At 41.6% G+C, this 13,144-nt stretch overlaps 1 protein-coding gene across 1 annotated transcript in view; it reads right to left on the bottom strand.

The window, feature by feature from the left end:
* The window catches only part of LOC311144815 (transmembrane protein 132D-like), a 72,253-nt gene extending 61,305 nt beyond the window's left edge, over window positions 1-10,948 (bottom strand). The window contains exon 1 of the mRNA XM_084180957.1: window positions 10,467-10,948. Coding sequence (XP_084037083.1) covers window positions 10,467-10,539 — 73 coding nt within the window. The 5' untranslated portion in view covers window positions 10,540-10,948. The remainder of the gene's footprint in view (window positions 1-10,466) is intronic.
* Window positions 10,949-13,144: the final 2,196 nt, after the last annotated feature.

Raw genomic sequence — 13,144 nt, 5'->3', positions numbered from 1 at the left:
CGCATGTCAAAAATGTTATCAATTGATTTGCATTTTAATGAGGGAAATTAGTATTTGACCCCCTCTCAATCAGAAAGATTTCTGGCTCCCAGGTGTCTTTTATACAGGTAACGAGCTCAGATTAGGAGCACACTCTTAAAGGGAGTGCTCCTAATCTCAGCTTGTTACCTGTATAAAAGACACCTGTCCACAGAAGCAATCAATCAATCAGATTCCAAACTCTCCACTATGGCCAAGACCAAAGAGCTCTCCAAGGATATCAGGGACAAGATTGTAGACCTACACAAGGCTGGAATGGGCTACAAGACCATCGTCAATGATCTCAAGGCAGCTGGGACCATAGTCACCATGAAAACAATTGGTAACACACTACACTGTGAAGGACTGAAATCCTGCAGCGCCCGCCAGGTCCCCCTGCTCAAGAAAGCACAGTCTCCAGACCTTATTTTTTTGCTAAGGGGACAGGACAACTTCACCGCATCAAAGGGACGATGGACGGGGCCATGTACCGTCAAATCTTGGGTGAGAACCTCCTTCCCTCAGCCAGGGCATTGAAAATGGGTCGTGGATGGGTATTCCAGCATGACAATGACCCAAAACACACGGCCAAGGCAACAAAGGAGTGGCTCAAGAAGAAGCACATTAAGGTCCTGGAGTGGCCTAGCCAGTCTCCAGACCTTAATCCCATAGAAAATCTGTGGAGGGAGCTGAAGGTTCGAGTTGCCAAACGTCAGCCTCGAAACCTTAATGACTTGGAGAAGATCTGCAAAGAGGAGTGGGACAAAATCCCTCCTGAGATGTATGCAAACCTGGTGGCCAACTACAAGAAACGTCTGACCTCTGTGATTGCCAACAAGGGTTTTGCCACCAAGTACTAAGTCATGTTTTGCAGAGGGGTCAAATACTTATTTCCCTCATTAAAATGCAAATCAATTGATAACATTTTTGACATGCGTTTTACTGGATTTTTTTGTTGTTATTCTGTCTCTCACTGTTCAAATAAACCTACCATTAAAATGATAGACTGATCATTTCTATGTCAGTGGGCAAACGTACAAAATCAGCAGGGGATCAAATACTTTTTTCCCTCACTGTATGTGTATGTGTATATATACAGTGGGGAAAAAATGATTTAGTCAGCCACCAATTGTGCAAGTTCTCCCACTTAAAAAGATGAGAGAGACCTGTAATTTTCATCATAGGTACACATCAACTATGACAGACAAAATGAGTAAAGAAATTCCAGAAAATCACAATGTAGGATTTTTAATGAATTTATTTGCAAATTATGGTGGAAAATAAGTATTTGGTCAATTACAAAAGTTTCTCAATACTTTGTTATATACCCTTTGTTGGCAATGACACAGGTCAAACGTTTTCTGTGAGTCTTCACAAGGTTTTCACACACTGTTGCTGGTATTTTGGCCCATTCCTCCATGCAGATCTCCTCTAGAGCAGTGATGTTTTGGGGCTGTAGCTGGGTAACACAGACTTTCAACTCCCTCCAAAGATTTTCTATGGGGTTGAGATCTGGAGACTGGCTAGGCCACTCCAGGACCTTGAAATGCTTCTTACGAAGCCACTCCTTTGTTTTGTGTTTGGGATCATTGTCATGCTGAAAGACCCAGCCACGTTTCATCTTCAATGCCCTTGCTGATGGAAGGAGGTTTTCACTCAAAATCTCACGATACATGGCCCCATTCATTCTTTCCTTTACATGGATCAGTCGTCCTTGTCCCTTTGCAGAAAAACAGCCCCAAAGCATGATGTTTCCACCCCCATGCTTCACAGTAGGTATGGTGTTCTTTGGATGCAACTCAGCATTCTTTGTCCTCCAAACACGACGAGTTGAGTTTTTACCAAAAAGTTCTATTTTGGTTTCATCTGACCATATGACATTCTCCCAATCCTCTTCTGGATCATCCAAATGCACTCTATCAAACTTCAGACGGGCCTGGACATGTACTGGCTTAAGCAGGGGGACACGTCTGGCACTGCAGGATTTTAGTCCCTGGCGGCGTAGTGTGTTACTGATGGTAGGCTTTGTCACTTTGGTCCCAGCTCTCTGCAGGTCATTCACTAGGTCCCCCCGTGTGGTTCTGGGATTTTTGCTCACCGTTCTTGTGATCATTTTGACCCCACGAGGTGAGATATTGCATGGAGCCCCAGGCCGAGGGAGATTGACAGTTCTTTTGTGTTTCTTCACCAACTGTTGTCACCTTCTCACCAAGCTGCTTGGCGATGGACTTGTAGCCCATTCCAGCCTTGTGTAGGTCTACAATCTTGTCCCTGACATCCTTGGAGAGCTCTTTGGTCTTGGCCATGGTGGAGAGTTTGGAATCTGATTGATTGCTTCTGTGGACAGGTGTCTTTTATACAGGTAACAAGCTGAGATTAGGAGCACTCCCTTTAAGAGTGTGCTCCTAATCTCAGCTCGTTACCTGTATAAAAGACACCTGGGAGCCAGAAATCTTTCTGATTGAGAGGGGGTCAAATACTTATTTCCCTCATTAAAATGCAAATCAATTTATAACATTTTTGACATGCGTTTTTCTGGATTTTTTTGTTGTTATTCTGTCCCTCACTGTTCAAATAAACCTACCATTAAAATTTAGACTGATCATTTCTTTGTCAGTGGGCAAACGTACAAAATCAGCAGGGGATCTAATACTTTTTTCCCTCACTGTATATATAAATCATGGGGGATTGGAAGTGATGCAGACAATTACATTGATGGAAGTTACAATCTATCTGCAATATTAAGCTGATCTACAGCCCCCCCCCCCCCCCCCCCCCCAAAAAAAGAAACCATCCAGAAAAGTCCAGGAACTTGTCACGGGTGTTGCAATGGTGTGGTGGGGAATCAGGCGCAGAAGCAGATGCACAGTCCAACAAGACTTTACTTGATCAAAATAATCCAAACGGCGGCCTGAGGCCAAACAGACGCACACAGGCGTCACACACGAGCGCACAAACACAGAGCGCAATACTCTCCTCAACCGAGGAGGAATCAAATAGAACTGGCGTACCGAAAACACAGGTTACGCACAAACACCTGACACGAAACAATCATACACAACACTAGACAAACACAACGAGAAACTTATAGGACACTAATTACGTAAAACAGAAACAGGTGTGGAAACAAACAGACAAAAGCAAACGAACATGAAACATCTATCGGTGGCAGCTAGAATTCCGGAGACGACGAACGCCGAAGCCTGCCCGAACAAGGGAGAGAGGCAGCCTCGGCCGAAACCGTGACAGAACTAGTCTTGAGGCAAGCTGATTAACTGGATGTGACCTCTTCATTAAAGTGAAAGGGCTAGCACTGACCTTTTACTTAATCTTTGAATTCCCATGACACAGTACACAATAGGGCCTTTATATTACAAATTATAGAAGGAGCAGCTTAAGTGTATTACTGTGTGGATGCAGTGGCCCGGAGCGCTGGTGGGACAGCATCAGAACAGACTCCGTTGCCATTATATCATCCATCATCTAGATCAAGTCAATCCCACTACCAATGTGATTTCAGCTCAAAACATTAACGTAAAACAAAATGGCAAAGTAGCAAGCAATAACATCTGCACGATCTGATGACGTGAAAACAGAACAAATTATACTGAACAAAAATATAAACGCAACATGTAACAACTTCAACAATTTTCCTGAGTTACAGTTCATATAAGGAAATCAGTCAATTGAAATAAATTAATTAGGCCCTAATCTATGGATTTCACATGACTGGGCAGGGTATAGAAGCCGGAGGTGGGGGTCCTGGGCTGGCGTGGTTACAAGTGGTCTGCGGTTGTGAGGCCGGTTGGACGTACTGCCATATTCTCTAAAACAACATTGGAGGCGGCTTATGGTAGAGAAATGAACATTCAAATCTCTGGCAACAGCTCTGGTGGACATTCCTGCAGTCAGCATGTCAATTGCACGCTCCCTCAAAACTTGAAACACCTGTGGCATTGTGTTGTCTGACAAAACTGCACATTTTAGAGTGGCCTTTTATTGTCCTCAGCACAAGGTGCACCTGTGTAATGATCATGCTGTTTAATCAGCTTCTTGATATGCCACACCTGTCAGGTGGATGGGTTATCTTGGCAAAGTAGAAATGTTCACTAACAGGGATGTAAACAAATTTGTGCACATCATTTGAGAGAAATAAGCTTTTTGTGTGTACGGAAAAATTATGGGATATTTTATTTCACATCATCAAACATGGGGCCAACACTTTACATGTTGCGTTTATATTTTTGTTCAGTATAGTTATTGCCTTTGTTTTCTGTATGTTATTGCCTTTGTTTCCCACACAGGGCAGAATAGTCATTTTGCGTGCAGACAGTGTGTGTGTTTGGAGTAGCGTGAGGATGTTGAGGGAGACAACAGCATGAGAGCCCTTTGATCCTGCCTAAAAGCATGAGGGTTGCGGCACGTCTGTCTCTCTGGAAGTGAACTGGGCACAGGTCCGCAGGCCAGCATCCACTCTCATTTTGCGGCCATTTTGATAGATTACACCGATTATGGCAGCTGACCTGAGGCTGCACTGTCAATGGGAGGCTAATTGGCCTACTTGGTGAGAGAGAGAGAGATAGATAGAGAGAGAGAGAGAGAGCAAAGCACCAACTGCCTGGTATGTGCTCATTACCGGAGATTATCTCACAAACTGTCAGTTAATAAACTGTCTGTTCAAAAATAATGAAACCGAGTCCATTATCCTCTTAAGGGTAGGCCTATAGCTTGCATTCCAGAATAAAGTCAGATGCTTGTTCATGATAAATGGCCACTTTCAGTTCTGCCAAGAGGACAACCTCATCCAAAGACTCGCCTATGAGTCCTGCAATGTAATGTGATTCTATTCATCATGAACTATGACAAACTAAGAATACACAATGCATGCATCACATACCCCAGTGACAAGTCAACTATTTGTGGATTTCATCAACAATGTCCCTCTTGACAACTACTCTTGATCCCATAACTGTCATAAATGTGTGCTTACCACAGAGTTGACTAAGATTACAGACAGAATTATATGCATTCTTAGTGACACAGATGTGTTTTAGTTCCATTTGTCAAATTATGACAAAAAATGACAGAGAGAACCGCACATCTGTCACTAGATTGTTGATGGTTGTTTTTCCCGAGGAGGAGGAGGGCTTGGAGCTTTTTATAAATCTAACAGAGTCTTGTCCCTCATGGTCTGTGGCATCTGACAGGTCTCTACATCATCCCTCCTTCGCGTGCTTTTATCGCTGAGCAGCCATCTGGGACTAAGGCTGTGGACTGGTTGGAAAGCTTTACACAGTCAGGGAAACACAACGGAGCCATGTCTATGTAGCGACACCCCAAAGAGAAACACAAATGGATCTTCTTTTTTTCTCTCACACAGACATGTCTCAATCATTTTCCGTAGGAGGAGGCTGGGGTTGGGGGCTTGGGCTGTCTCCACCAGTGGCCATTGACATATGTGCTGTTTGATACCAGAGCTGGCAGCATCTCCCATCGCTGTGATTAAACACTCACTGGGCCTTTTCTGCTTCTGCATTTCTGCAGGAGGGAAATGTGCTGCAACTGGGAAATGTGCTGCAACATCACATGCACTGTGCAGGCCAGTCAAGTTCTTCCACACAAATCTCGACAAACCATTTCTGTATGGACATCACTTTGCACACTGAAACAGGAAAGGGCCTTCCACAAACTGTTGCCACGAAGTTCGAAGCACAGAATCGTCTAGAATGTCATTGTATGCTGTGGCGTTAAGATTTCCCTTCACTGGAACTAAAGGGCCTAGCCCAAACCATTAAAAACAGCCCCAGACCATTATTCCTCCTCCACCAAACTTTACGGTTGGCACAATGCATTCGGGCAGGTAGCGTTCTCCTGGCATCCGCCAAACCCAGATTTGTCCGTCGGACTGCCAGATGGTGAAGCGTGATTCATCACTCCAGAGAATGCGTTTCCACTGCTCCAGAGTCCAATGGAGGCAAGCTTAGGTGATCTTAGGCTTGTGTGCGGCTGCTCAGCCATGGAAACCCATTTCATTAAGCTCCCGACTAACAGTTATTTTGCTGAAGTTGCTTCCAGAGGCAGTTTGGAACTCGGTAGTGAATGTTTCAACCGAGGACAGACGATTTCTACGCGTTACGCTCTTCAGCACTCGGCGGTCCCGTTCTGTGAGCTTGTGTGGCCTACCACTTCGCGGCTGAACCATTGTTGCTCTTAGACGTTTTCACTTCACAATAACAGCACGTACAGTTGACAGGGACAGCTCTAGCAGGGCAGGAATTTGACAAACAGACTTGTTGGACAGGTGGCATAGACGAATAGACAAATCCACTAATTTGAAGGGTGTCCACATACTTTTGTACATATAGTGTATAGGCTGTGCCTATACTGTATATACTCACTACCCATAATGAAAGTGTTGCATCCAGCTGATAAACACAATGCCAAATCCCTCCACCAGATGTTTCAGCACAGAGCCGCGCCAATCACTCAACTTGGAGACTGAGACCTTCCACTTTTCTATTTCCCTGTCCACCTAAACAATATCTATTCTGGCCTACAGAAATGCACTTCTCTAATGTCTCCATTGACATTGTTGTTTTCGTTCTTACAAGGGTCAACTGCTTTGCTCTTCAAATGCAAAAGGAAAAACAATGCACAACCGAACCCATATACCGAACGCAAAATGATATGCTGTTAATCAAATATATTTTCCAAATTCTCCAGTTGATTCCAAATGAAAATATCTTTGTATAGGTTAGATTTGTACAGTGGGAGTCTTTATTTAGAGAATAAGCAACTGCACTTGCATTATGCTATAGTAATAACAATTTAAATATAATATATTGGATGTGAAAAAGCAGAGAGAGAGAGAGAGAGAGAGAGAGAGAGAGAGAGAGAGAGAGATTTTCAGAACTGATGAAATAAGACTAAGGCAACCTTTAAACATAATGTGCAGGTCTCAGAATAAGTCACTACTTGTGAGCCTGATAGATACAGCAATAATCAGGGCATTAGAACACTAGGAACAGGGAGACAGGACTACATAGGGCCCTATGTTCTAATGTAGCAACAGGGCTTCAGTACCATTAGGATAACTGGACACAGTGAAACATATAAGGTTGCTAAAAAAGTGAGGAGACACAGGCAAAAGCTAATTAATGACATGGCTACAAGTGTCTGTAGGTCTGCTTGGCATTGTTCCCAGTAGTGGTAAAGCTGTCAGCTGACCAATGTCTGGACAGCACAGCACTGCTCACTCAAGAGTATAAGCTCTCTTTACTTACAGTATTGTGCTATTACAGTAGGCTATTTGTTGTTACTAGGAAACAAAACATTACCCATGCTCACATTGTATGATATTTTCAGCATTATATTGAGACCAACTGGTATACAGTACAATGTCTCTTTTAATACAGAATTATCTGTCACGCTCTGACAAGCAATTCATCTTGAGTTTGTCTTGATGGAACCCACTAATTTGGGTTGACCACACACCAAACAAACCTGGCCTATGATGCATGGTGTTTGAATGAACAGTAACAGTTTGACTATTCCTTTTCTTTTGCAATATATAATGTTTGTATGCAGATAAGTGTCTGTTCCTCCGTCACTAAGTACATTGTGTGTGCAACCCCCATTCATTCTAATGTGCTAAAATACACTTTAGTAATTTAGCAGACGCTCTTTTCCAGAGCGATTTACAGTAGCAATTAGGGTTAAGTGCCTTGTGCAAGGGCACAGACAGATTCGGGGATTCGAACAAGCAACCTGCCATTTCCATATGTGCAGAACAGCCTGTAAGATATATGATTTCCAATGACATGACAGAGACATGACACAGATGTCTCACTTATTCCACATGAAGTGGTGAAGAGAGACTGTGTTTTTTGGTCAAGATGTTGTTTACTTCCATATTGGCTGTGTCCTCTCCCCAGGGGAAAGGTCAGGCATAACCTAAGCATTTCAGGGACAAAGCTCTCCTAATAGAAATGGTGGTTTACTCTTGACAATACCCTAAGTCCCTGCAACTGCTACATAAACATACAAATGAGATAGAGCACTGATCATATGTGTACAGAAAGGGAGGGGAGGGGAGGATGAGGAGGGAGGGAGGGAGGGAGGGAGGGAGGGAGGGAGGGAGGGAGGGAGGGAGGGAGGGAGGGAGGGAGGGAGGGAGGGAGGGAGGGAGGGAGGGTGGGGGATGCTTAGGCCTGTGTGGGGATTGGTAGAGATTGCTATATCCAATGAGACTCTTAAAGCTGCTTTTAAAAATCTGTTTTATCAGGATTTCTCCCTTTTTATTATCTCTTTATCCAGTCTGTTTATTATAATTCAGGAGGGCCACATCGCCTGGAAATAGCAGTCTTAGAGGCAGTTAAAATATTTTCAGCAAATGCCTTTGTGATGTGGAATATTTCTGGGTTTGTAATTAAAGTCCACAGGGTCCTGTCCATTTCTTTACTGAGGTGATGTGAATGAGCACAATGATGTGTTCTACCCTTATAGTAATATGCATTGAAACTTATTTTCAACTCTGCTGCACACTGAGACTAAACTCAGGGAATGAAAGCAACATTCATTTAAAATGTGTGTCCATTTCATGAGTGAAACTTGCTAAATAGTTAACCAAATATAAGCTGCTACTGCTTATTATCTATCCTGTTGCCAAGTCACTTTACCCCTACCTATATGTACATATCCACCTCAATTACCTCCTACCCCTGCACATCGACTCGGTACGGGTACCCTGTGTATATAGCCAAGTTATCTTTACTCATTGTGTATTTATTACTCATGTTATTATCTTTTTATCATTTTTCTATTTTTCTCTCTGCATTGTTGGGAAGGGCCATAAGTAAGCATTTTATGACACAAGCATGTGACAAATAACATTTGATTTGATTTAAAGTGCATAAACTGCTGATTCTCCAATGCAAAAGAGGTACTGGTACACAGTACATCCAACACATAGGGCTATATTTTAACAAACCTAACACAATGGTAAATCTTAGCACTACCTAACGCAATGGTCAATCTTTGTGCTGGTTGTATAGGTTCAGGGGTGTGTCAGGCTTCAACATTGAAGCAATCGGCTTCAACATGAAAATATTATTCTACACACATTGCATTCGCATTTCGAAAATGCACTGCATGTTAGAGCCATTGACAATTGAACATTGGCCAAACATTATAATAAGATTAGCTCACAGTACCATCGCCTGTTCCTGACTTTGGACTTTGCCACGTGAAAGGTAAACAAATGAACAGGCAAATAGCCTAGACTACAAGCGGATTCAGCACCAAGGCCAGCGATCGGAATTCCCGCGATTTTACAGTTGGGTCCAACAGATGAACATGGAAGATGCAATTTTTTTTAAATGATGAAGGAAAAACAATAAGCAGTCTATTGTTATAAGTTGATGTTCCTAAACAGACTTCCTACAGTCACTGACACCTTTCATTCAATGGGCATCACAGATAGGCCTAATGAGTCCAAAATTTGCACAGAAGCTGCATTGACAAAGAATAATGTCCAGTATAAAGAAAAACGGGAATGTCTGTTGACTGTTTTTCTGCTCATGATATTTTAATAAAACATTGGTTATAGGCTACTGATTTGGCTACTGTGCTCCTCTTCTGGCAAAATAGATGGCATAACCAATTGCGTTACCGCTAAAACCAATTTAAATATCACCAGTAGGCTAGTGCTGCTTGAAATTGGCACATTGGCCCATGTTTTTAAAGACACACCTCAAATATTTCCAACCCTTCCACTCTAGCGCAATTGTGCTTATATAAGACAGGCAAATGACCCACCCTGGCGCCACCGTTGGAAAACAACAGTGCTGGCTATTACAAGTCGAAATTGCCAGAGCATGCGTTTGGTGCCACCTTCACGCCAGCCGGAAATAGAGCCCATGGATTCATCTTATGAGGTTTGCAAAAAAACAAGATCAACCCTAAATAAAAAAAAACGTATGATTACTCTTACCATTCTCTTTGGAGTAATTAGGCTAAAGTGGACCTCTTTGGCCTACTTTGGCCTTGGTCGGCCATTTGACTGATGGCTTGGTCATTGTGTATGCCAATTGTAGTCATAAAAGTATGGTATATAATTTCAGAGGAAACTATAACAAGTTAAATACATTTTGAACCACAAGGGTAAAAATGTCTATGTTGTGTCATCAACTCCTTGATCATAATTATATTATAAAGAGATAACACAAATAATATTTAGAGGCTACTAGTTTGTTATGATTTAATAAGAAATAAACCCGAATACACTTCTAGACTATTCAAACAACACCATAAAGAGTCTACAATTAAATGTAGGCCATACCAATCAAAAACATCCATGGGATAGAGCAAAATAGAATAGAAAATAATATAATATAGGTATATGCAGAAAATCACTCAGGCTCGTTTTCACTTATATCAAAGGCACATACCTTGGGTGACAACTGTGACAATCGTCGCTAGGAATAGCTGTAAAAACCTCCAGATATGGGAGTAAATACTCATTTTGGCTGTCACTTTATTCCATGTAACTTCCCAGTCTCGGAGTTTCGTGAGTTTCAACAACCCAAGAAGAGTAGCTTGACTAGTGTAGGCTACAAAATCGCACCTGTAAAAATACAGCCTTGTCGTGTGCACTCCGTGCGTCACATAAACTATGCATTGAGCTATCAGAAACTGTCTCGATGGTGGAAAGGTTCTGCGTAACGAACTTGGAGACGTCCCGTCCGTCCTTGATCAGATTGCGATCAGCCAAGTTTCGATGTGCTTTTCTTTTTTACTTTGTCCCTTATACCGCCATACCGAATACGATTATTTGAAACAGCAACTCCATCTGAATCATTTTGAAGCTCCCCGACATCTACCCAACTTTTACCATCGTTGGGATTGACCGCGCTGAAATGTTCAATGCATGTTCACAGATCACCGATTGCCTTGTGCGCAACCCTTGGGACACTAAAGTCATTATCTGTCACTACTGTATCCGGTCAGAGCACGTCTCGTCCAGTTAAGCAGGAGACCATGACGATTTCATGTGATTCTAAATCCAGCGTAAGAAAGAGATGATAGAGGATGGTGTAAACAAATAGCCTGACTACTGTACATGCTGCTAATTATAGTGATTAGTTGGCTATAGCTTAGTCCATTGGGCATTTTAAAGAAAGTGTTTAGGGTAGTGTAGGGTACTAGGGGGCAACTAGCCCCCCCTAAGAGCAATGTCTAATTGCTGACACAAAAAAATCACTGTTTGGAAAAAAATTGGTATGTAGATAAAGGTCATACTTAGGCAAATAAACTATAAAGGGAAATAAATGGCTACAGTTTACACTTTATTTAGTTATTTCATGAAATGTTGTTATCTAGCTATATGACATAAAATGCTGGGTAAAATAGCTAAACGGCTATAAAGTTGCATTAACTCTAAAGCAATCAGTCACTAGTGGAAACATTTACAACTGAAATTAAGTTACATTATCTTTTTTTATGTATTTTATCTCAGACGATCTGGTAGTAAGGTTGCTAGCTAGTACTCCTAGCAGCTTATGCTAACTAGCTAGCTGGCTAGCATTTATTGCTAGTGAAGTTTGTAGCTAGTAAGTTAGCATAAACTAGCTTTAACTGGGCTAGTCATTGTCTAAATGCTTCATCCATTTAAGAATGATGGAGGCCATTGTGTTCTTGGGGACTTTCAATGCTACAGATTTTTTTAGTACCCTTCCCCAGATCTGTGCCTCGACACAATCCTGTCTCGGAGCTTCGACCTCATGGCTTGATTTTTGCTCTGACATGCACTGTCAACTGTGGGATCTTATATAGACAGGTGTGTGCCTTTCCAAATCATGTCCAATCAATTGAATTTACCACAGGTGGATGCCAATCAAGTTGTAGAAATATCTCAAGGATGATCAATGGAAACAGGATGCACCCGAGCTAGTTGCCCCCTACTACCCTACCCATAAATTTAAAGGTGCTCTTCAAGAATTAAACTTTTCTCCAATTATTGTGGCTCATGCAATGTCATGTATTTTTTGTAATGTTAGTTGAGTTGAATAAAATCACAGCACATATTGATGGGTACACTTCCTGCTTTGCTACTATGGGTACACTCGCAATGGCTGCCAGTCCACCCATTATGCCATCATTGACCACATTTACATGCACACCAATATCCCCTTATTATTTGGGATATGCAAGTATTCTGTTTCTGAGTTGACGCATATCAACATCATATTCAGTTTACAATAACCCGAAAAAGTTTGTAACCCGGTTATGAGAAACCCAAATAAGATGCCTGGGTTATGCTGATCTTAATGGAGATACTGTGGCATGTAAACATCATATCTTATTTACTGTTGTTTTTGCGGTCTGTGCAGCTCAGTTTCACATATCATGGGTGTTATGTGATGATGTTTTTTCATCTGATTGTCAAATAAATCACTTCAAAAGTAGGCTACCCACACAGTTCAATCCACCATAATAATTCCATAATAATTTAGCCTAATATAATTCATTTAATATAATTTAAACGAGGTTTCTGCTTATAATTTACGACATTTGGTAGGCCATATTATAATTTCCGAGATTTGGTAGGCAATTTGTTTGTGAGCTATAGTTTGATACATGCAGCTTCTCTGCTGTCATAACTTGTTGCCCCAGAAGACTAAATAAAGTAGTGCTCACCTGAATAATGTCTTACATCAATAGAATGAATGCATTAGTAATCTAGTTAACACCGGTAAAGTTGTTGGTTTCCTTTAGGGACCTAGGACAAAAAGCAATAATTCCAAAACAGTGGAAAGATTGGTCATGTGCAAAATTTCCAAATGTCATCAGTTTGACCGGTTTTAAGGAAATTAAAAGTTGAGAAAACGATTAAACATTTTTCTAATAAGACTTCAGTTCGTCTTGGGTGCATATTTTGTGGTTGAAATACTGTCTGCTAAAAGATAACACATTACACAAGCATTGCATTTTCTCAAGAGATGCTGAAAGAAAGAAATCATATTTTCTTTGACACTTTTTTTCTTTGACACCATTTAACCCATATGAACTTAAATGAGGAATATTCCGTTTATTAATGGTTAATGGGGACACACGTTCTATTCATTCT

Source organism: Coregonus lavaretus (assembly GCF_964263955.1).
Source record: "Coregonus lavaretus genome assembly, chromosome: 17".
In the NCBI taxonomy this organism is placed as follows: Eukaryota; Metazoa; Chordata; class Actinopteri; order Salmoniformes; family Salmonidae; genus Coregonus; species Coregonus lavaretus.
This window is presented reverse-complemented; position numbering and strand designations above follow the sequence as displayed.